General features: G+C 41.6%; 1 protein-coding gene across 1 annotated transcript in view; it reads left to right on the forward strand.

The window, feature by feature from the left end:
• NRG1 (neuregulin 1) overlaps positions 1–21,718 on the forward strand; it is a 1,087,745-nt gene that overhangs the window by 492 nt on the left and 1,065,535 nt on the right. The window contains exon 2 of the mRNA XM_044911968.1: positions 1–635. This exon is cut by the window's left edge and continues 12 nt beyond it. Within this exon, the coding sequence (XP_044767903.1) occupies positions 1–635 (635 nt within the window). The remainder of the gene's footprint in view (positions 636–21,718) is intronic.

Genomic DNA, 21,718 nt, shown 5'->3' on the forward strand with positions numbered 1-21,718 from the left:
GCTGTTGTTGCTGTGGACCGCGGCCCTGGCGCCGGGGGCGGCCGCCGGCGACGAGGCGGCTCCCGCGGGGGCCTCGGTGTGCTACTCGTCTCCGCCCAGCGTGGGCTCGGTGCAGGAGCTGGCTCAGCGCGCCGCGGTGGTGATCGAGGGAAAGGTGCACCCGCCGCGGCGGCAGCAGGGGGCACTCGACAGGAAGGCGGCGGCCGGCGAGGCAGGGGCGTGGGGAGGCGAGCGCGAGCCGCCAGCCGCCCGCCCGGGAGCGCGGGGGCGGCCCGCCCCGGACCTGCTGCCCGCCGCCAACGGGACCGTGCCCTCCTGGCCCAGCGCCCCGGCGCCCAGCGCGGGCGAGCCGGGAGACGAGGTGCCCTATCTGGTGAAGGTGCACCAGGTGTGGGCGGTGAAAGCCGGGGGCTTGAAGAAGGACTCGCTGCTCACCGTGCGCCTGGGGGCCTGGGGCCACCCCGCTTTCCCCTCCTGCGGGAGGCTCAAGGAGGACAGCAGGTACATCTTCTTCATGGAGCCCGACGCCAACAGCAGCAGCCGTGCGCCGGCCGCCTTCCGAGCCTCTTTCCCCCCTCTCGAGACGGGCCGGAACCTCAAGAAGGAGGTCAGCCGGGTGCTGTGCAAGCGGTGCGGTAAGTTCCTCGCCCCTCGGGGCGCGCTCCTGCCGGGCGGGGAGGTGGCGGGCCCGACGGCTGCAGAGCAGACGCGGGCTGAGGAGTTGAGTTTCGGGGTTGTGGACTCGAAGCGATTCTCAGAGAAGGTTTCGCGGATTGGACTCCACGGGCAGCGCCTTCTCCAGTTACCTGTTTCCTGGGCTTTGCCATTGGTGAGAGCCCAAGTTTGGTCCTCGGTTGGGGCGGCCTGAAACTTTTTAATCCCTTGGGGCTTCTTTCACCAAGTAGAATGGAAAGGGGCCGGCTGATTTCTTCTGAGTGCATCGTTGAACTTGGTTTTGGTTAGGAGGTGCTGACTATGTGTGGGCCGCCGTGTGTGTGTGGGGGGGTGGGGGTTGGGGGGGCTTTTCCTTTGAAGGAAGAAGGGTGAGTCCGACAGGATTTTTTCATGCCTTTCCTTCACTTGGAGTCCCGAGTGTGGAGAGGGTCAGGGGTCTGGGTCTGTGGGAGCCCTCGCTGGGAAAGGACACTGCGCTGAGATTCGTCTAGAAATGTGACGGAGTTTTTGGCCAACTCCGTGTCCAACAGATAGGTGCCCTCTGTACCTCGTGAATGGGTGCACGTGAGAAGTATGAAGTTGGGGCATTTATTTTTGGTGAAGTCATCTCGAGAATTTTTGTTTTCACAGTATTTTGGTTTGGAGTATGTTTTGGCGCTTCAGTGAATCAGAACAGATGAACGTAGTTATGGAGCTTCACGTGTAGGCCCTGAAGAAGGATTTGGGAAGCTAAGTTGAGCCATCGATTTCCCAGACCTTTTCCCATTTTACCCCCGGAAAGTATTCTCCTCTGGTCTCCTTAATATGATCAGGTCTGAGAAATTAGCTGATTGCATTTCTGAGGTAGCATTGCATTTATGCCATTCATAAAATAATTTCTAGGTTTGAAATGGCTATATAGTTTCCTGATTACCATACAATCACTAAAACATAGCAGGGTATTTTCTAAACCATAAATTAACATGATTACACCTCACAAATTCTAACATGCACTGTAGCTTTTCCCTGTGTCTTTATGTATCTGTCTAATAGATGGTTGGGTCAATTGAATTTTTACAAAACTCAGCACCATGCCATGCTCCGTCTGCCTGGGATGCAAAGTGTGTCGGTGCTTTTAAATTTGTATCTGATGTTAGCCAATTATTTGAATTTCTGGTTGGCATTTGTGATGCTTATACCCTGCAGTTAATTGATACCTAACGATTTGGTTTTAATGACAAGAAAGAGCATTGCTCATCCACCATTTCCCTATTTTAACAATGCACTTTGTGTGCCAGGCCTGTTCAGATTGCACCACTTTGTGGACAGAAGCTGTTCTCAGACAGTGGTGCTGAAGAAGGCTGAGTGACGTTGGGATTCCCCGGGTCTGGCTGATAGATGTCACTGTAAAACATGGGAAACGCTCTGCTGGGAGCTGTCTTATTAGGGAACACAAAAGCTCAACACCATTGTACTGCAGCATGTGTTACTCTGTTCTAGAGTCTGAAACAAAAGCTTTGCTTTGAAGCCATACCATTGTCCAATTTTCCCCAGGCTTTATTATATGTAATTCAGAAAGGGTTTTGCATTTACCCCAAATCATGAGTTGTGAATCGTGTACTATACATGGTGGGAATTGATATAAAAGGGAACGTAGTTGGCAATGATTCCTAGGATAGGGGGTGTACTACTGGATTAGCAATGGTGTTCTGTGTTTTGACTAGAAATAAACGTCAGACTTCAGGGATAAAGTTCTTGTAGGCATCCAGAGGATATTTGGAAATGGAATATTCATGTTGTCTGGAGGAATACGATTCTGTGTTTGTGCCTCTAAGGGGAAAACCTTCAGGAAGGTAGTTTTGCCCTTTTGTTTGCCAAAGGAAATACATAGAAAACTGTGGCATGCTAAGCAAAGCAGGGTTTTTTTTGTTTTTTTAATGAACTGGAAATCTCCCTGCATAATAATTGAGTAGATTAAGAAATCATGAAGTTACTGCTCCAGGTTTGTGTAATTATTGTGTATATTTGGTGATTTTGGTGTTAGGTACTTCAAGGTAGGATGTTGAGTGAAACCTTAACTAAAATAGGTTTAGCTAAGGACTGACGGAAATCATGCTGAAAGTTTGTCTTGCGTTTTTATGAACATAGTAGTTATTGTACTATTGTGGGATAAAAGTATGAGCTATTTTATTTTATATAATATAAACTCAGTAAATCCATATCAGAATATTAGGTTTAAAAGTGTGTACATGAGTGTGTGAAAACTTGTGAATTCTCCCCATTGTGTGGTTTCTGTTAACGATGTCATTCCAACCTACCAGGCAAAGGAGCACAAATTGGGGAAAAAAAATCTACAGAGAGAATAGGGACTGATTTGTCCTGGTTGAGCTGGTCCTGTGTGCTTCTGGTAAGAGGATTTCAGGGAGAGTGATGGAGCAGAGGGTTCTTATCTAATGACATGAAGCTGCCCTGGGGGCGTGACGGTTGTGTTCCTGCCTGAGCCATGACGCCAGGCTGGAGAGGGAATATAGCAAAGTCATTTTGCGATATCATACCCCGGGGAACAGTTTCCAGCTCTCATGTGCTCAGCTGCAGTGTTGTTTCCTACAAGTTGCTTACTGGTGTAGAAACTACACATGCAACAGATTAGCTTTAGGGTTGAGCTAATAGAAGTCTTCCCTGAATTTTTTCTCTTTTTCTTATCTCATCTAAGATAAACTCCTGAGCAGTGTCTGTATAAGAAGTTCTTTCCTGAAAAATGATCTTTTGAAACAAACTGCTTCTGTGTTTTCTTCTCAAATACACTAATTTCATAGCTTGTTTGCTTTATATTTGAAGTTTGTATAAATTACATACACTTCTTGTAGTTATTTAAATGCTTCCCAGTCTTTGCTTTTTCTCTTGCTCACTGAACAGGCTAAGAAATATTTTTAGGTTTTATATTAATCGGAATGCAAAATAATTTGCTGTTCAGTTAAATTTCTGTTATTCCAACAAATCATTGTTTGATGCACTACAACTTTAGTTTTCAAAGCATTGCAGTTATACTAGGCAGAAAATGATCTCCAAAAACGAGTAAAAATACTTATGTTGAATAACCTCTATAATTGGGCCATGCAAGATTTGTACATCGTCGTCTTTCAAGCCAAGGTAAACGTTCGGTATATCCCGTAATACAGAAATGTATTGATAACATAAGCATGTTTATCAAATATTTATGATAAATGACATTTACCTTTTTTAACATCCTCAATAACTATTTAATAAAGTGAGCTGACCTTATGGTGTTATGAAGATGACAAATGCTGCAGGGATTTTTCAGCCAGCACTGAAGAAAATAATTCTTAATAAAAGCTATATTAAGTAGCAATAGGAACAGATACAGCTTGACTGCTTGTATTTCGTAAATACCCATGTAAATTTAATCTCCCAAGTGTTTGTGACTGCTCTCTTTAAACTGTATAAATCTTACTGTTAAAAATCTGTACTCAAAACCCTTCTTTCTGTTGAGGAGAGAAACTGTATATGTACTTATTTCTATTATAATAAAAAAGGGAGACCAAGATCGGTCATTTGGAAAAACAACTCCTTAAAATAAAAATGTTTTAAAAGGGGAATTTAAATATCTGAAGTGGAATGTTTTATAAGCGCTAGGGGATAGTTCTCATCATTTGTGGGAGATCCATAAGTCCTTGGAATCTAGGGAAAGTTTTACCATATGTCTTAATGTATTAGGTAAGACCGGGAAGCTTAAACAGCACCGAGGGGGCAAAACAATGAGCTGTCCTGCTGGCCTGTATATTTATAGCAAATGAGAGCAAAAGACGTGATTGGGCAGGTGATTGCCCTTGTCAAATGTAATCTATTCATTGTTCAGGGAATCTTCTTTCCTTCAAAGCCCGTTTTCTTCTTATTTTTTTCTTACTTATAAACATAACATTTTTTAAAAACCTATTTTTAAATTTCAGTGACCATTTATGAATTGGCCGGATGTCCAAAGACCTTTAAACTCTCACCTGCCCTTAGTACTTAGTAATACTTAGGTTTTTGGTTTGGTTGTTTTTGACATGCTTAAATGATACGAAAATCTTCTCTTTACAGGTAGGTCTTACTGAATGAGTATTTTGATTAGGCTTATATAAATAAATGATAACAATGAAAACAAAAAGCATATGATGAAAAACAGCAGTAGGGATTCATTGACCGTTATATTCGTTAAAAGTAAATGAACAGGTATGTAACGAAAACTAAAAGTAAAAAAATTAGGGTTCCTATGACTAATGCAGTTTGTTGCCAAAAACAATAGCGTAACATGCTTTAGTAAAAGTTTTCATGAGAAAGTGAGAACTAATTTTTAATGTTCTTATTTTTAAATAACAGAAATGACTTTTTAAGTAACAGAAATTTTCTAACTTTGTGCATGCTCATGTTACTCTGTGCTCTTATGTTATCATAAAATTTAAGTTAATATTCAAGTAACATTATGAAAGATAATATGACCTAGCTACTCCCCCAAATATGGGTCACTTTGTAACACATAACAACTGATGAGTGATACATTCTGCCATACTTTTAAACCCAAAGTTGAATTATTTGAAAGTTTACACAATACAGACTTACGGCTTACTGACTTGAGGTAAGTGCTAGTTGAGAGGTTATGTTTTCATATTGCTTCGTGCCGTGGTATGCTTGATGCAAGCCTGTTTGAAGGTTTGTACCCAAATGATCCATACAAGTTGAAGTAGATAAAACAAAAGAAATTTTGGTGAAGTTGAAAGCTTAAAATGGGTTGACTCATCTCTGTTTGGCATAGATCCAAATATTAGGAAAAAATTCCCCCCACTTTAGACTTGCCATCAAGAAATCCTCGAGAGAGATACCTATGTGGTAATTTACATTATTTTTTTTAGTCTTTAAGAGAACCAGGATGTTTTTCCCTATGGAAAATAGTGTCCTTGCAAACTATGTCCTAACCTTGGTTCACGCCATTAGGACCTAGTAAGATTTTTATCTTGTTTTTCTTAACCAAAAAAAATAAAAAATAAAAAAAAAATAAGAAATTTAGTTTACCCACAGCTTGGATGGTACATGGGAGACAATCCTGCCAGTTCCTACCTGAGGCTCCATATGTGTATTCCCTTGATCTCTGTTTCTTGTGTGAGGACACTGCAAGGGAAGGCTTTAAGTAAACAATGAGGCTCATGGGTGGATCCTAGTCTGTGAGAGACTGAAGCATAGGATTGCTGTTCATTGTTACAATGATTAGCCTTCTCTTGACACCTTGGAATTCGACTGCCTGGGTCCAAATATGTCAGACTGAGATCTTAGATCACAATACCGTGAATGTAGGTGGTCTTTCTGTGTCCGATAGACTCTTTTTCTATCATCTCATGAAGACACGGACAGTAATCTGCATTGTATTTCAATTTCAGAAGTTTTTCTCCCAAAGCTCAAGGCTGTGGCTTTGGATATCTGCCCCGGAATGCTGGGGACTGGAAGAAAACAGCTCGGAGTGGTGCATGATTCTGGAGCTGGTAGCCAGATTTAGGATGTAATGCTGGGCCAAGATAACCTGGAGGAGGGAATTGTTTCTTTTCTCTTTGCTCTGCTGTGCCAAAATATGTGAGCCAAACTGAACCTGCAAGGGGATATTCCTGACGAGGGCACTAGGGTCTTGGTAGTGGGCACATCTGGGAGCTCAGAGCACGGAGGGGGCGTGATAAGAGAGGTGAGGCATTGTCTGCTTTGCTAAATTTGGAAAGCTCCAGCAATAATACTGCCATCCAGTCTGGGAATTGCCATTGAGGTGAAGGAAGCTAAAAAAATTGAGGGGCTAACTAAAGCCCTGTTGTTCTAACCTACCCTTCATTGAGTTTGTATCTTTTTCCTCTCTTTGATAAGCACATATTATTTGGTTGTTATGTGTAGATTAAATACTTGTTAAATAATTAAAAGAATAAATGACAGAAGCACCCCAGCTTGTTGGATAGTAGCAATCATTGTTCAAGGCCAAATGTTGAAAGAAGAAGAAAAAAAAAACCAAACCAAACCCTTTCTGGTTCTTTGTCTTCAGGTCTCTTATTTGGTGAGATGAGTATTTGTAGGAAGTAGCATTTTGAGCCTTATCCTGCCAGGACACTGTTTCCTCCACTCACCACCCCGAGCCCACCTCTGGATCCACTTTTGGGCTTCAGAGAAAGGTGGTTTAATTTCTCAAAATTGGTTTCTCCTCAATTATTTCTGGATGATATTTGTTCTGTGTGGTCTATAGCTCCAGCTGGGAGAAAAAATATGCCCTTGTTGTAAAGACTGACAAGCACAGAAGGGATTTTGAATAGTCAGTGAATCCCTATTACTCTTTTGAGCAGACCCACTCCCACATCACTCCAACTCCTTTTGGTTACTAAGTCTCAGTACTCAGAAATTGTATGTTTGCCCTTGATCTCCCCCCACAGGTGTTTAGCCACCTCAGCCATATAAGTTCCATTCTTGTAACTGAAGATGGAAAGGAACTGCTTGTATCCCTAATAAGTAATAAAAAAGAGATTTTGGATGAGCTACGTTTCGCATCCCGCCAGCTCCTGGTTAGGCTGCAGGTGGGATGGCACCTGTCCATTTGGGCTCCAAAGAATAATGAGCTCCTCTTCCGTCACTGTCTCCACCGGCCCTGGAGACACCATGGCCATGATGTGTTACCAGGGAAGCAGCAGATGCAGTGGTAGCATTTTCCTCCACTTCAGGGAGCATCCTGGCTGCACCTCTGTACAGAACATGGCAGCTGTCTATGAGGAGGAGGAGGATGGCTGTGTTTGCCTCAAATAGAATTTGTCGTTAGACTTTGCCCTTGGGAGGTGGTCCTGGCAGTGAGGGCTCTTTGGTGACTGCCAGGATGGAGATGTTCTGCTCAGGGTGGGGGTGCTCCTGGTCCTGTCATCAGCACAAAAGGGCCACAGCTTCGAAATTTCCCAGGCTCTTTACCTCTTTGCAAACCCGGACAGCCCTGAGATGCTGTTCCTCCCTTGTCTTCATTCCTGTCTACCAAGATTGCTTGCATCTTGTTCTCAGGATCACTAGCAACTTTTCTTTCGTTGGAGCAAGAATTTATTAAAAATTCTAGCCTTTTGGACTCTAGTCTAATTCTGGTGAAGTTTCCCCACCCCCCCCCCAAATTATGGAAACATAAAATTTACCATTTTAACCATTTTTTTAAAAGCGTGCAATTCAGTGGCATTAAGTATTCACATTGTTGGGCAGCCATCCCCACCATCCATCTCCCTAACTTCACCTTCCCAAACTGAAACTCTATACCCTTTAAATAACTCCCTATTCCCTCCTCCTCCCAGGCCCTGGAAGGCAGCATTTTAAATTTTATCTCCATGAATTTGTCTATTTTAGGTACCTAGTATAATTGAATCATACCGTTTTTGACTTTGTGACTGGCTTATTTTACTTGGCATTAATGTCTTTAAGGTTTATCTGTGTTTTAACGTGTGTCAGAATTTCCTTCCTTTTTAAGGCTGAATACTATTCCATTGCATGGATGTGCCACATTTTGTTTATCTGTTCATCTGTCAGTAGACCTTCCGGTTGTTTCTACCTTTTGGTTACTAGGAATAAAGCTTCTATGAACCACAAGCATACAAATAGGTGTTCATGACCATGTTTTCATTTCTTTTGGGTGAATACCGGAAGTTCACTTGCTGCACCGTACGGTCATTCTAGGTTTAATTTTTTGAGGAACCACCATGCTGGTTTCCACAGCAGTCATGCCATTTTCCATTCCCATCAGCAAGACACAAAGGTTCCAGTTTCTCCGTGTTCTCTAAGGTGTGTGATTTTTCTATCGGTTTGATATCAGCCAACCTAATGGGGGTGAAGTGGTAGTGAACCGTTTTTATATTATTTTCTGTTCAAAGTTAGTGCCTCTAATTACACTGTCATTAATAAGAAACAAAAGTGCTCAGAAAACAGAGGCCTTCATCTGTTCAACTCTTAAATTTACCCAGCATTTAGGCTCCTGAATCCGAAGCCACCAAATTAACAAAATTACCACAGGTAATAGCTTAATAAAAACCAATAAAAGATTTAAAGAGTAGACTGGCCTTTGGTCACCATAAGAATATTATATTTGTCTTCATAATGCTGTCAGCATGGTCTAGAAAGGCACTTCATCATATTTGGAGTAGTATCAAAATCTTTTAATTGATTTTATTTTTCATTAAATTTCTATCCCCCCCCCTAATTTCCTCGCTCTATTCTGTCCACTGCTCAAAATTGCCTTCTATCAAACACTGCACTGGAGCATGAGTCCTTCTAAAATGCTACTCTTATTAGAACTTTCTTTGCTCAGAAACTTTCAGTGGATATATATAGTTAACTACAGATCCCGATATTCACTCTCTTCCTTACTCCAAACTAAGCCTACTCTTTCTCAGTTTTACCGTATGAATGTTTTTATCCAGTCTAACTGTGCTATGAACTGGCCATGCACTTTCCTACTCTTGTTTTTACGTAGGCCATTTCTTCTGCCTGGATCTGCATCCTCCCTCATTTCTGCCTGTGGAAATTATGTCTCCTTCAAGGGACGGCTCAGATCCTACTGCTTCTATGACAGTCCCAATGATCCTGTCAGAGTCTTTGAACATAGAGCACCTTTTAACTGCATGCTTGATACATGGTGCCATTACAGATTTCCTTTACACTATCTTGTTCTTTTTTTTAAATGCTGTTTTAAAAAATTTTCTGTGTATTGTCTTGCCTCACTCACTGACCCCAGTATCCTTGTGGGCAGACACTTGGGGGCAGGGGGTTGGTCCTCACCTTATTCGCAAGTGCAAAGTGCCCAGAGTCAGGAGAACTGCTTTCCACTTCAGTTTTGTAGTTTCATACCTGGGTGCTTTGGGTAAGTAACTTTCCCTCTGGCTCTCCATTCCCTAATATGCAGAAAGAGAGGGAAGAAGTAAGATGCTTTTTATGGTTCATTCAAAGTGCATCTGGTCCTCATTGAGAAATGACCCAACATACAGACCACTTCCGCTACTGCTCCTGGAGCTTTTCTCTTCTTCTCTCATTTTTGCATTGTTCTAAGGAGGCTAATTATGGAAAAACAATTGTGAAACTTTTAGACATTCTGAAAGGGCAGTAGGAGAGCTTAATGAGAGGGGGAGCCCTCAGGAAAGAGTCTCCTTCTCATCTCCCATAGCTTTCTGCCTCCACTGTCGTTTTGGGTCATCGTGTTACATTGTCTAAAAGAGTAGCTGTTAGTTGTATTCATGAGCATGGTTTTTTTCCAGAAGCAAATACCATTGCCTCTTCAGGCTTGTCTTTGAAATTATGAAGTATGATTAACAGATTAATCCACAACTGTAAATTTTTAGAGCAAGAAGGTTCAGGCATTTGTTTCAGTAAAATGAAAAGGAATGATTCAAAGTGTGTTTTATTGTGAATTTTAATTTATTTTAAAATGTAAATCTGGCACTGTTTTAGGTTCTAATAATGAGCACTGTTGTGGGGATGGATGAGGCCAGCATGAAGAGATGGGAAAGCTTGTTTTAAGCTGGATGGCAGACCTTCTGGTGATGGTGGGGAGAGCATTTCCATCTTGATGCAGGGTTGGGGGGAAGAGACTTTCTCAACTAATGATTCTCGTGGTTTTGGCAAGAAAATAATCTGTCTTAGTCCTTTTATGAATAGAACAAGCAATGCAGAAACAAGTTGTCAAACGGGGAATAATTTGATCTGACTTTTAAAATTACTGCAGGAAGAGGCTTTGGCAGTTGCCACAGGGCCAGGCAGGGCAGGACTGAGCCTGGCTACATCCAGGTCTATTTTTTTTTTTCCGTTCAGTTTGGTCTCCCTGAACCCCTGGTGAATTCATCTACTCCAGTGGGACCCAGTCACAATTTATTGTGACACCTAAATCCGTATCTCTAGCCTAAACCCAATTTTTTGGCTCCACATCCATATATCCAACTACTTACCAGATAATCCACCCAAATGTCCTAATATGTTAATAGTGAACATATTAAATGGTGTCTCATCCTCTCCCCTGCCAGTCCATGTGTAAATCTGTGTTCTAATATTGAAGTTACTACCACAACCATTATAATCCCTACTATTACTACCAGTGACTTTCTGGATTGACAGCTTCTTTTGTGCCAGAGTAGCAGGTGCTGATCTGAATTCATGTAACCCCTCACCATCTGATAGCATCCTTGTTTTCTTAGTTACTTCAAACCGGAAGCCTCTCTTTCTGCTCCCTATCAGTTTGGGGGATTCTGCCTCCTTTAACAGATCTTCTCTCTCCCTTCTACCCCCAACTTCATTGTTTCTTCAGTGACTCCCATTCTTACTGTAACTATAACAACCTCTTTGCTCATGGATTCTCCCCTTCTTAAATTCGTTTTCTGTGCTGTTGCTGGAGTGATCTTTCTGATACAGAAAAGATCATACTATATCCTTGCATAATGCTCTTTAATTGCCACCAGGATAAAATCCAGCCTCCTGAGAATGGCATATAAGGCCTTCCAGCTTTTGTCCAGGTGTTCTTATCCAGTTCCTCCTCGTGCCTAGAACCCCATGCCACATTGATGGCCTTGCTCCCCATGTGCCAAGTGGCTTTCGGTCTCTGTGCAGGCGCATATGTTGTTCCCCTTTCCCAGGATGGTCTGCTTCTCTGCCTACCTTTTGCTACCTTTGCTATCTCTCATTCTCAACCAGGTCCTTCAGTGGGAGAATGGTTAAATAAAGTATGATGACTTAGGGATATGTTCACAGTATATTGTCAAGTGAAAAAAGTATATTATTGTACAATATGTGTATGATTACTTTTATCTATCATCTGTTTACTTCATCTGTCTTGTCTCTTTATCCTGTGTGTCTATCTAAAGAGACATGAAAGCCTGGGAAGTTACATAACAGAAGGCTACATAGCAGTTGGGCATTGGAATTATTGATGTTTAGAATTTTCTTCATTTTGTTTATTTGTGTTTCTAAAGTTTTTGTAATTAATGTGTATTACTTTTTAGCAAGGAAAAGCAATAAATGCTGTTCTTAATATTGACTTATAATAAGAACTGTGTCTTATTTAAGGTATTTTGCCCCTCTAGAATATTGCCTTCCTCATAGTAGATGTATTTGTTAGGGTAGGCTGACTGCTGTAATAAATGGTACCCCAAATATATATAATGGCTCAGATGCAATAGTTTATTTCTGACCAGTGTGTGGACAAAGCATGAGGTGTTTTAGTCTTTACTTTGCTGTGAAAGAGACCTGTGCATAGCTGAACCTCACTTTTGGCCAAATTGGTTGAAATAGGCAGGGTTCCTGTTTGTGATGGTCATTTTATCTTTAATAGCTTGGCTATCTGAAAAGTGGACAAATTTGTCTTCTGCTTCATTGCAGTGGGAGAGCCCAATAGGTATGTCTGGGGCAGATCATAACAGCCATCTATATTTATTGTAGATAAATAGGATGGATATTAACTACATGTTCTTCCTTGAGCTCAACTTAACATTTGTAGGTTAGTTTTGCAATAAATCTTGAAAGTTTAACGCTCCCTATGTCTGGTTTCATTCAATAGCATTGAAAATGCAGAGGGTGAGGCCTCATTGACTGTGTCTTTCACTAGCACGTTAGGATGCTTTTTAGAGCTCTGTGTTTAACAAATCATTTTGATATAGGGACTGTGGAGAAGTACTCTCAGGCTTTATCACTGCTGACTTAACTGGGTTTCATGATGCGCATTTCTTCTTAGTAGGATAAATTAAAATGGCTGATAAAGCTGCCCGTAAAAGCAAAATTGTTAGGTTAAACTTGCCTGGTGTATTAAATGTATTGATGAGTGATCTTTCCCCCATTTTTAATCACTTTTATTAACTTTTCAGTAGTTTTATTTCCAGTAACCTGCTAAATATCTGTCATTATGTACTCAGTAATATTTCTCTTTAAAATACTATTGGGAAGTCCATGAAAATGATTGAGGTGCCAATATCATCCACCTACTTACTGAATGTAAGAATTGTTGGTGATTTTATGATTAACTGGGTGTATGCTTGTGCTTCCTCTGGGTAACCCAGGAGGAAAAGGAGCCAATTCATAACTGGTGAATAGAGAGACAAGAATGAATGCTTTTTGGGGCTGTGTGAAATATTAGCCTTTTGTGCCTCTACATCATGCATGTTATTGTTATTCTCTCAATCTTTTAAATCAAATATTAAGAAGATAAAGAGGATACTTAAAAACTGTGTGAAGTATAAAGAATAATGATATATTTGTTATGCTCTTCTTCAGTCTCTTCTTTGTCATGGTCTATTTGGCTTTGTAAAGTTTTTGAGTTCCCAGTGACTTGAGAGTAGCTGGAGGCATGTCTTACCTGCAGGTCAATTGGGGGACATGTCTTTTCATTAAAATGGATTAGAGATTTATCATTAATTTGCCCCTTATCTTTTGCAGTCAGTTTGTATGGCCCCAAATCCTCTTCTGTCCTCTTAGATTTAGGTACTCCTGACCTGTGAGAGAAAATGTAAGAGACCATTCTGAGGATGGTGTTTAAATAAATTATGAGAATCATGGGCTCACTAAATCACTGCAGGTAACTGATAGAAAAAGAGAAACAGTGAGTGTACTTCATGAATTTACATATTCAATAAATATTTATTTGGCATCTGTTATTTGCTAGTCTCTATACTGATTTCTGGGATCACGGTGATGAAATGAGACTTGGCTCTTTTCAAGTTAACAAGGTAGAAAGAACAGTTACACAAAGAATTGTAGGATAGATATTTACAATTGCACTAAGCTTTATAAGGGAAAAGTACAAGGTACTATGTGAACATACAACAGAAAAATCTTTTAGTTTGAAAGACACAGGAAGGACTCCTTGAGAATGGGGCTTTTCTGAAGGGGGTAAGGAAGAGGAGGGGGAAGGTCATGTCCAGTTCCTGAAGCAGGGATGAGGGACAGCAGAGAGGAGAATCTGTACAAATGAGGGAAGGATGAGATCTGAGAGGTAAGGAGAAAAATATGACCATATCTGGACTTTCAAGGATTCTGGACTTTGTCCTAAAAACCTAGGAAACCACTGCAGGATTTGTAAGCCCAGGAGTTATAAGATTTCCATTTTTAAAATATCACAAGTGGCTCTTGTGCAGAGTGAGGACTGGAAGGGACCTATGGTTCATGCAGGATGCTCAGGTGGGCCTGTAAATGAGATTAGGATGTAGGCTTGCACTAGAGTGGGAACCGTAGGCTGCAGAGAAGCAAACGGATTTGAGACTACCTCAGAGGCCTCTTTTAGTCCTGGCTATGAAGGTGGATTGCTTGTAGAGGGATTCGGGGGGGCAGGGGAAGGAGGAGGATGGCTCCTGGGTTTCTGGCATGGGGAGTATTGCAGGCAAAGGAGCGTTCGGTTCCTTGTGTTTTTGATATATCCCAGTGGAAATGCCAGGTAAGCACCTGAAGGGTGGAGCTCACAAGAGCAGTCGGGGCTGGCTTTATGAAGGTGGGAGTTTTGGACAAGGACATGATTATTTCTCTCTCCATGAGAGTAGGTACACTTGCTTAGGGAACAGTGGGTAGAGGATGAGGTAGAGCGAGTAGAGAAGGAAGCATGAGGAAGATCAACCTTTAAAGATGAGGCAGAGGAGAGAGGTGACAGGAAAGGAGCAACCAGGTAAGTGAAAGGAAGGCCTAAAATGGATTTGGGATGGAAAAAGTGAGTCTGGGTCTGGGTCTCTAGAAAGTTGTTTGGGAGAATGGGGAAGGGAGAGCCCAAAGCAGCATTTCTTGAGTGCTGACCACTGCCAAACACTGCATTTAAAAGTGTGTATTGTTCCAAGATTCATTCATGGAACACTACATCAAAAACTAATGATGTAATGTATGGTGATTAATATAACATAATAAAAAAAAAATAAAAGTGTGTATTTTTGATAGCAAGTGCCAGGGTGGAGCCCAGACAGGGGTGGGCTGAAGTCCTCTGACCAACCTATGGATTATTAAGGTTTAGTTTTAGTAATACTTTTATTTAAACAAGCAGGAAGCCATTTTAACAACTCTGACTTTTTTTTTTTTGCATGGAGTTGGAAAGAATGACTATTTGAGAGATATAATGGGTAGTTTGTACAAAGATATGATTTTTTAAAAATCACATTAAGTTATATATAGTGTTACTAAAATGTTGCTGAAGGTCACCCTTTTATTAGTGTTTTTGCCCTTAGATAATAATCTTTCCTATGTACCATGGAAGCCACTTTGGTGACAAATTGTTGTTCAGATTTTTCTTGACACATCGACTTGCGAACGAACTACTGTGTAGTAGTACCCAGGTCCTATGGGAATTTAATGCATCGTCACATCAACACTTGTGAAGTAACATCTATCAATCGAATTTAAAAAAAAATTTGAGTCAAAAGGTCCTTGGACCATGTGTTAGGTTGACAGAGAGCTACCTTTATCTGAAGCTATGCCTGAGCATTTTAATGCACAGTAGTCAAGAAACGCAAAGTTATTATTCTGACAGTAACTGAATGCATTTCTCCTGCCCTTCCACATACTGTCTTCTTATTGAGGATTCCCAGCTGCTGAATCGATAAATTCAGAGCGATATTTGCATAAGGAGTTTGAACCATCATGGGAAGAATGGTTTTGAATTTCCTGTTTTCATTTGTTTCCGTTCTGTGCAATAGTAGTGTTTTCATGCAGTGATTTTTATATTGGGTGTTCCTAACTGTAATGCAGTGTAAATAAGCTAGGACTCCTATTTTTGAAAACCATACATTATAAATCAGACGAAATCGGGAAAAGTTTGAAAAGGAAATCTCCAAAACATAGGAACAAAGCTCCGCAACCTCTGACCTTAGCAGATTCTCAGTCCAGTTCATCTTGGAGAACCATAGATGGAGTTTTGGGCCAGATTTTCTGATCTTGGACAGGCTAGTGGTTTGCAAAAATGGTTTGCAGACTAGAGTATGGAGATCCCTGGGCTAGACTCTTGGAGAGAATAATTCATTTGGTCCAGAAAGTGTGTCCTGAAAATCTGCATTTTTGGAAATCTTTCCAGGTGATTTTGGTGTGCACTTAGGTTTGGGAGCCCTGAGACCCTGCAGTCACTAAGGATTCTTCAACTACTAAAGTTGAGGATTCTCTGGAAAATCAGAAGATGGGTAAGAAAAGAGAGAGAGCTTACTGAGTTTCTATTATGTGCTGAACATTTTTACAGGTTTTGCCTCCTTTATTCCTTAGCACCAAGGTATGTCATTTTATTTCAATTTTAACCCAAGATTCAAAAAGGTTTATAGAACTTTAAAGGTCACACAGCTGCCGAGAGGCATTTATTTGCATTCAGGTCATTTGGTTTCCTCTGTTAGAACCATGACAAGGTTCAGGACAGTGCAGCCTGATAGAATGCTAGTTGTACCGTCCCTTGAGTGAGGCTGTCTTGTCCTGTCTGTCACAGTGGGCACCCAGGGCTACCAGTAAACATTCCTGTTGATCTTTAAAGAGTTTCTGGGTGAGCGATTGTGTAGGGAGGACTGGATGTGTTTTGAGGGTATTGAAGTCAGACCTACTTGGACAAGGCTACGTCTTCAACAGCCTGCAACAAACAAGCCAGGCATCTCTGTATCCAGAGATGACATTGTGCCTCTAAAAGGTCTGTGTTAACAAGTTCATTGTCTGAATGAGGAAGCAACACACATGAACGTTAATATTTCTCCAGGAAGGGAATGAGACACGGTGAGGTCCAGTAGGAGAAGAGCTGGAGCCTGGAGTGGACTTAGCATTACTGCTTAGGCATCAGGACTTGGCTTCTAGATTTACCTGTGTCACTTGTGACCTTGGGAACATTGCTCGATGTTTCCTGAACTTGATATAAAATGAGAATAATGTGTCTCTCTTAAAGATGAATGAGCGTGGGCTAGGAAATAATATATGTGTAGCACCTAGGTTATAGTAAGTGCCTTAGTGATGTCCACTGGGAGAGCTACAAAGTAATCCTCATGGACCGGCTTGGGGCGACAAGGATACAGTGTAGCTGCGCACATGCAAGGAAGCAGCGATAGAGGCAGACCTAAAGATGAGCATCACCTCCTTGAGTGCTGTGCTGTTCGTTCCCTTATGAATTCATATTCTCCCAATCTGGGTACCAAAGGTCCTTTAACTCCAAGTGTGGTGTGCGGATCAGGAGCGTCGTACCAGCCAGGAGCTCCTTAGGACTGCAGGTCCCCGAGTCCTCACCAGAGCTACTGCTGTCCAGGCGTTTCTGATTGCTCTCTGGCATTTGAGCAGGACCGCCTCAGCAGGCAGGTTCTCTCGGGTGTGCATCGTGTCTGGGGAAGTTGCCTGGCCAGAGAGGAGTACTTGTTTAGGCTCGGTTGGGCTGGCTCTGCAGTGGGGGTTCTTTCTGCACAATGCTGTATATGGTGGCCACAGCAGAGGCAGGTGAAAGACCGAGTGCAGAGAGAGAGAGAGAGAAACACCTTTCCTTAAAAAGTTAAATGATAACATTCCCTTTCCAGATGGACTCTGGGACATGGCTTTGAGAAAGAGCAGTCATGAAACCCCAAGTAAGGGAACTCAGACGAGCCGCTGGGCAGACCGGAGCAGATGACAGAGCGGCAAGGGGGTGAGAGTGTGTGGTCCGCAGCTCCCACAGGGAGGAGAGGAGACGTCCTCTCTGCACCTCATGCTAAGCCCTGAGCCTAAGCAGCAGATTGGGGCAGATGCCGTTGGGCAGGGGAATGGAGATATCCCCATTCCCTGAATGACCCCAAGGGCACCTTCCAGCACATACAAAAAGAAAAACCAGTCTGCCAGACCCTACTTGCCTAACTGGAGGGCAGAGTGGCTGCTCATGTTCTGGGCTCAGGACTTTGGGAAGATTTCCTATCTTGCTGTGTGCTCTGTGGAACCAGGTCGAGAGCAGAGTTTTTTTTTTTGTTTTATTTTGTTTTGCATTTAGAATATCTTAGGGGAATTGAGCAAGATGAAAACCAACCTTTTTGTAGTTACAAAAAAATGCACATAATGCTGCTTCCTGTCCTCTCTCTGATGATTTGAGCCTATTTAGTATGCTCATTCTGTGCTAAGCCCTTGCAATTTATTGTCTCCCTAACCTGATAACTAACCAAGAGGTTGGCATCATTATACCCATTTTACAGATGAGACCATCTCAGAGTAGTTATGATATTTGCCCAAGACACACATCTAATGAGATTCAGAACTAATTCAGGCTTCTTTTTTTTTTTTAAGATTTTATTTATTTATTTGACAGAAAGACAGTGAGAGAGGGAACACAAGCAAGGGGAGTGGAAGAGGGAGAAGCAGGCTTCCCGCTGAGCAGGGAGCCCAATGCGGGGCTTGATCCCAGGACCCTGGGATCATGACCTGAGCCGAAGGCAGATGCTTAACGACTGAGCCACCCAGGCACCCCCTAATTCAGGCTTCTTAGAAAGTTTCCTTATTTACTAAATGCAAGCTTTCTCTACCTTAGTTCTTGGGGGGGAAAAAAATGAAAGGCATCGTATATGACAACCACTGTAATGTAAATAATAAAAGCAATAGTATTTACTCCTTGCTCTCCCTTATTCAGTAAGCACTTATTGATTATTTACTGTTCCTGGTATGCTACAATTATTCTGTGGGATGTGGAGAGATTGGAAGAAAAGAAACACATATGCTTAACCAGAGTGGAGACATCACATGTCACAAGTTTTCAGACTTGTGAATTTCTCCCATGAAGGAGAAAGCACCTCTGCTGGGGGACATATCAGGAAAAACAAAAACGAAAACAGAAAACACACAAAAAACTCCTGGGAGGATATTAATTTAAGATGGTGCTTTTTGGGTAAATAGGATTGTGTTTCTTTTTATGTTTGCCGAGTGTGTTATAAACCATTTGCTGAAGCATGTTGCATGTATTTGTCTTGGCTTAGAAAAATAATTAGAACAGGGAGCATCTTATCAATACTAGACATTTGCCCCTTCTTTGGATAACTTCTGTACTAACAAACCCAGGCCCACTTGCCATTAGAGTTTAATTAAACTTCCTCATGAAAAAAACCTCATCAAATGGGGGAGAGGTTATTTCTGTGTTCTTACACGTTTTCATAAAAAAAAAAAAAATTAACACTTTTCCTTGGAAGAAAAGTAATTTCTGTTTTAGTGAGAGAAAACTAGAATAACACCCCTGGCTTAAATTCTATTATCAGAAAACATGCCTTTTTAAATTTTTTTAATCTTAAGGCAAGCTTTTTTCATATACTGTTGGGAGTCTGTACTAATATAGTCATTTTCTATGATATTATTTAGTCATCATTCTTTTAAATTCATGTCTCTGGTCTATTTATAATTGTTTTTACTTTTTTTATTACTAACATTTAATAGCAACCACCCATTAAACCTAAGTATATTATAAATTTATCTGATGTGTTCTTGCTCCTGGATTATAAGCTGGGAAATAATTACAAATCTTGTTCTTGTTGTAATGCTATTATTATGATGATTTAGCATTTCCCCAAACAGTTAATGTAATTTGGTCCTTTTCTTCATTTGTGTGTTTATTTGCTGGACAGAATATTTTCAAAGTTATATTTAAAAGGAATAAACTCTCAGAGCTGTTGATTTGAGAAATCCTTTTACAATACCATATCCTATTTAGTTCTCAGGCAATTATTAGCAGATCAAAAGAATTTCCTGGCCACTCCCAGTGGTCTGACTGAATTTTATCTGTCTTAATGAAGATAATTAAGGTTCCTCCAAGTACCAGGGGCTGGTCTTTGCCCTAAGTGAATTAGTTCCCACCAGGATCTTGGAGGAGAAGTATAAGTGACCCTGCATGAATTTCTGAATTTTCAACCTTCTGTTTCAATAGGTTCTGTCTAAGGTACTTTCTGCAGTGTGGGGGCAAACTTAGGTCTACATAGCCTGTGGTTGGCCATATTTCAGGGAAATATGGGTCTTTCTTTTTCAAACTCAGATGATTCTTTGGATTCCTGTGTCATTCATTTCAAATGCATTGCAACATTTTTTTTGGATAGGTAGGGATGAAACAAATGCTTCTCCAATCAAATAACCAGCATGTTCACTGTATTGTTGGTTTCGACTGATAGTTTTACAGCATAGGACTTTATACAAAGCTATTAAGTATGTTCTGACCTGTTCTAAGCAGTGTCCTATGGATGTCCAGTTTTAAATTCTGAACAAAATGTTAAAAGTCAATGAAAATGTCTTCAGCATAGCACTGCTTATGCTCTCCATATTCATAGTCACTTATTCAATAAATATGCTTGAGCACTTATTATGAGCCAAATGCTGTGCTATGAATACATGCTGAATAAGAACCTTACCATTATGATGCATATTTGTATTTTACAATCTGTCAGCTCAGCCTCTCTGAAAGGCCATCTTTCCTGAAAAGGTTGCTGAAATTAAAAGGAAAAGGGGTCATCTTGGGATTTAACCTGAGTTCTAGTCTTTGTCTTTTCCTGACCACACAGTGGGCCCTAGGGAGAAGAGGGAACAAGAGAATACATTCCTAGAGCAAATGACTTTCCAGTACAGGACATGGGCTGGCACTTCTAGGCTCAATGAAGCCACAAATTTATGTTGTGCATTTGGTGGGCAGGAGCAGGGAATTTGGGGGCACTGGGGAGGTTTCCAAAGTTTCACAATATCAAAAGCTCTAAGCACTTTTATCCATAATTTTAAAATTAATCTATACAGGTTGATATTGTGCAGCTAAAAATGAGCTGTTTTTCAAAAAACCAACCAACCAACCAACCATGTCTCCATGAATGAAGGGCTCCTGAAAATGTTATGGGAGGCTATAATGAGCTTAGCATATGTCGTGTCTTGCATTGTTTCAAAAAGACAAGAAAACAAATGTTGACACCTCTGTGTTTTCAATGCCTATCTGTTCACCTGCCAATCCTGCATTCTGGGTCCTACTTTTATCCATTTCTAGCTCTCGTTTGGTCTACAAATGCCTAATTGCTTTAATGTGCCAGGGCCTGGTTATAGAATATAGAGGCAAAGGTTGATAAGTAAGTTCTCTATCTTTTCAGACTGAGCGCAGCTACCAACTTTGTAATAGGTGTTAGCAGAACTTCTGCACGTGCCTAGTTTGTCCATGTCTAACTGCATCAAGTAACTGTATGGAAGTCCTCCTTAGTTAGACCTTCTCATTACTGGGATGGAATGGATTTATGAATGTAAGAAACACAGGTCTGAGAAATAAAATATATCAAGAGTTCATTGCTGGGATGTGGGAAGAGAAAATAAGGGACTTTCTTGGGTTCCTTTTTTCACCATTCTCCTTGCAAACTTCTCCCATGTTAGGAGTTGGTCATATGATTGATCCAGTGTGCCCTTCATTGAGCCATGTGCCATTTTAGTTCTTCTTTCCCTGCTGTGGCCAAGTATGGGAACACGTGTGTTCTCAGGGATGGCTTGACATCCTCCTTGCTACACATGGCAGGCTTTCTTGCCTTACTTGCTCCCCGTGTGGATGGAACACTGGACAGTGCTCAGGGGTCTGTGTCCGTGCTCTGTGACGCTGGTTTGCTGGAGGGGCTGTTGGTCTGTTCGACACACCCAGGATAGATTGGATTGGAGAAAGTAGGAAATCTCCAAAGGCCTTTGTGGCTAAGCTTTGTACCCAGGCACTTTTTACCAGAGGAGCTCTGGTTTTGGAAATAGGTGTTTGGAACTTGTCCAACTATTTACAAAAATGATGCTGATGATTTTGTGTCTATTTCCGTTAGGGAACTCCAGAGAGGAAGGGAGATAGAGATTCCATATCCTTCCCCCGCAACAAGCCACCAGCACAGTCCAAGGAGGGTCCAGTGTTATTACCTTTACTATTTGTTTGGTACCCATTATGCAGTTAGTTGTGGATGATGGTGTATATGTGCTTATTTTTTTCCTGGTTAGGTTATGGGTGGGAGATTGAAGGCCCTATTTCTGTGGGTCTCTGACAGCATCTACTAGAGTGTTTTACATAAAGCCTGACTTACTGCAACCGCCCCCCCCCCCCCCCCCCCCCCCCCCCCCCCCCCCCCCCCCC

The sequence above is a fragment of the Neomonachus schauinslandi genome, chromosome 2 (assembly GCF_002201575.2).
Source record: "Neomonachus schauinslandi chromosome 2, ASM220157v2, whole genome shotgun sequence".
Lineage (NCBI taxonomy): Eukaryota > Metazoa > Chordata > Mammalia > Carnivora > Phocidae > Neomonachus > Neomonachus schauinslandi.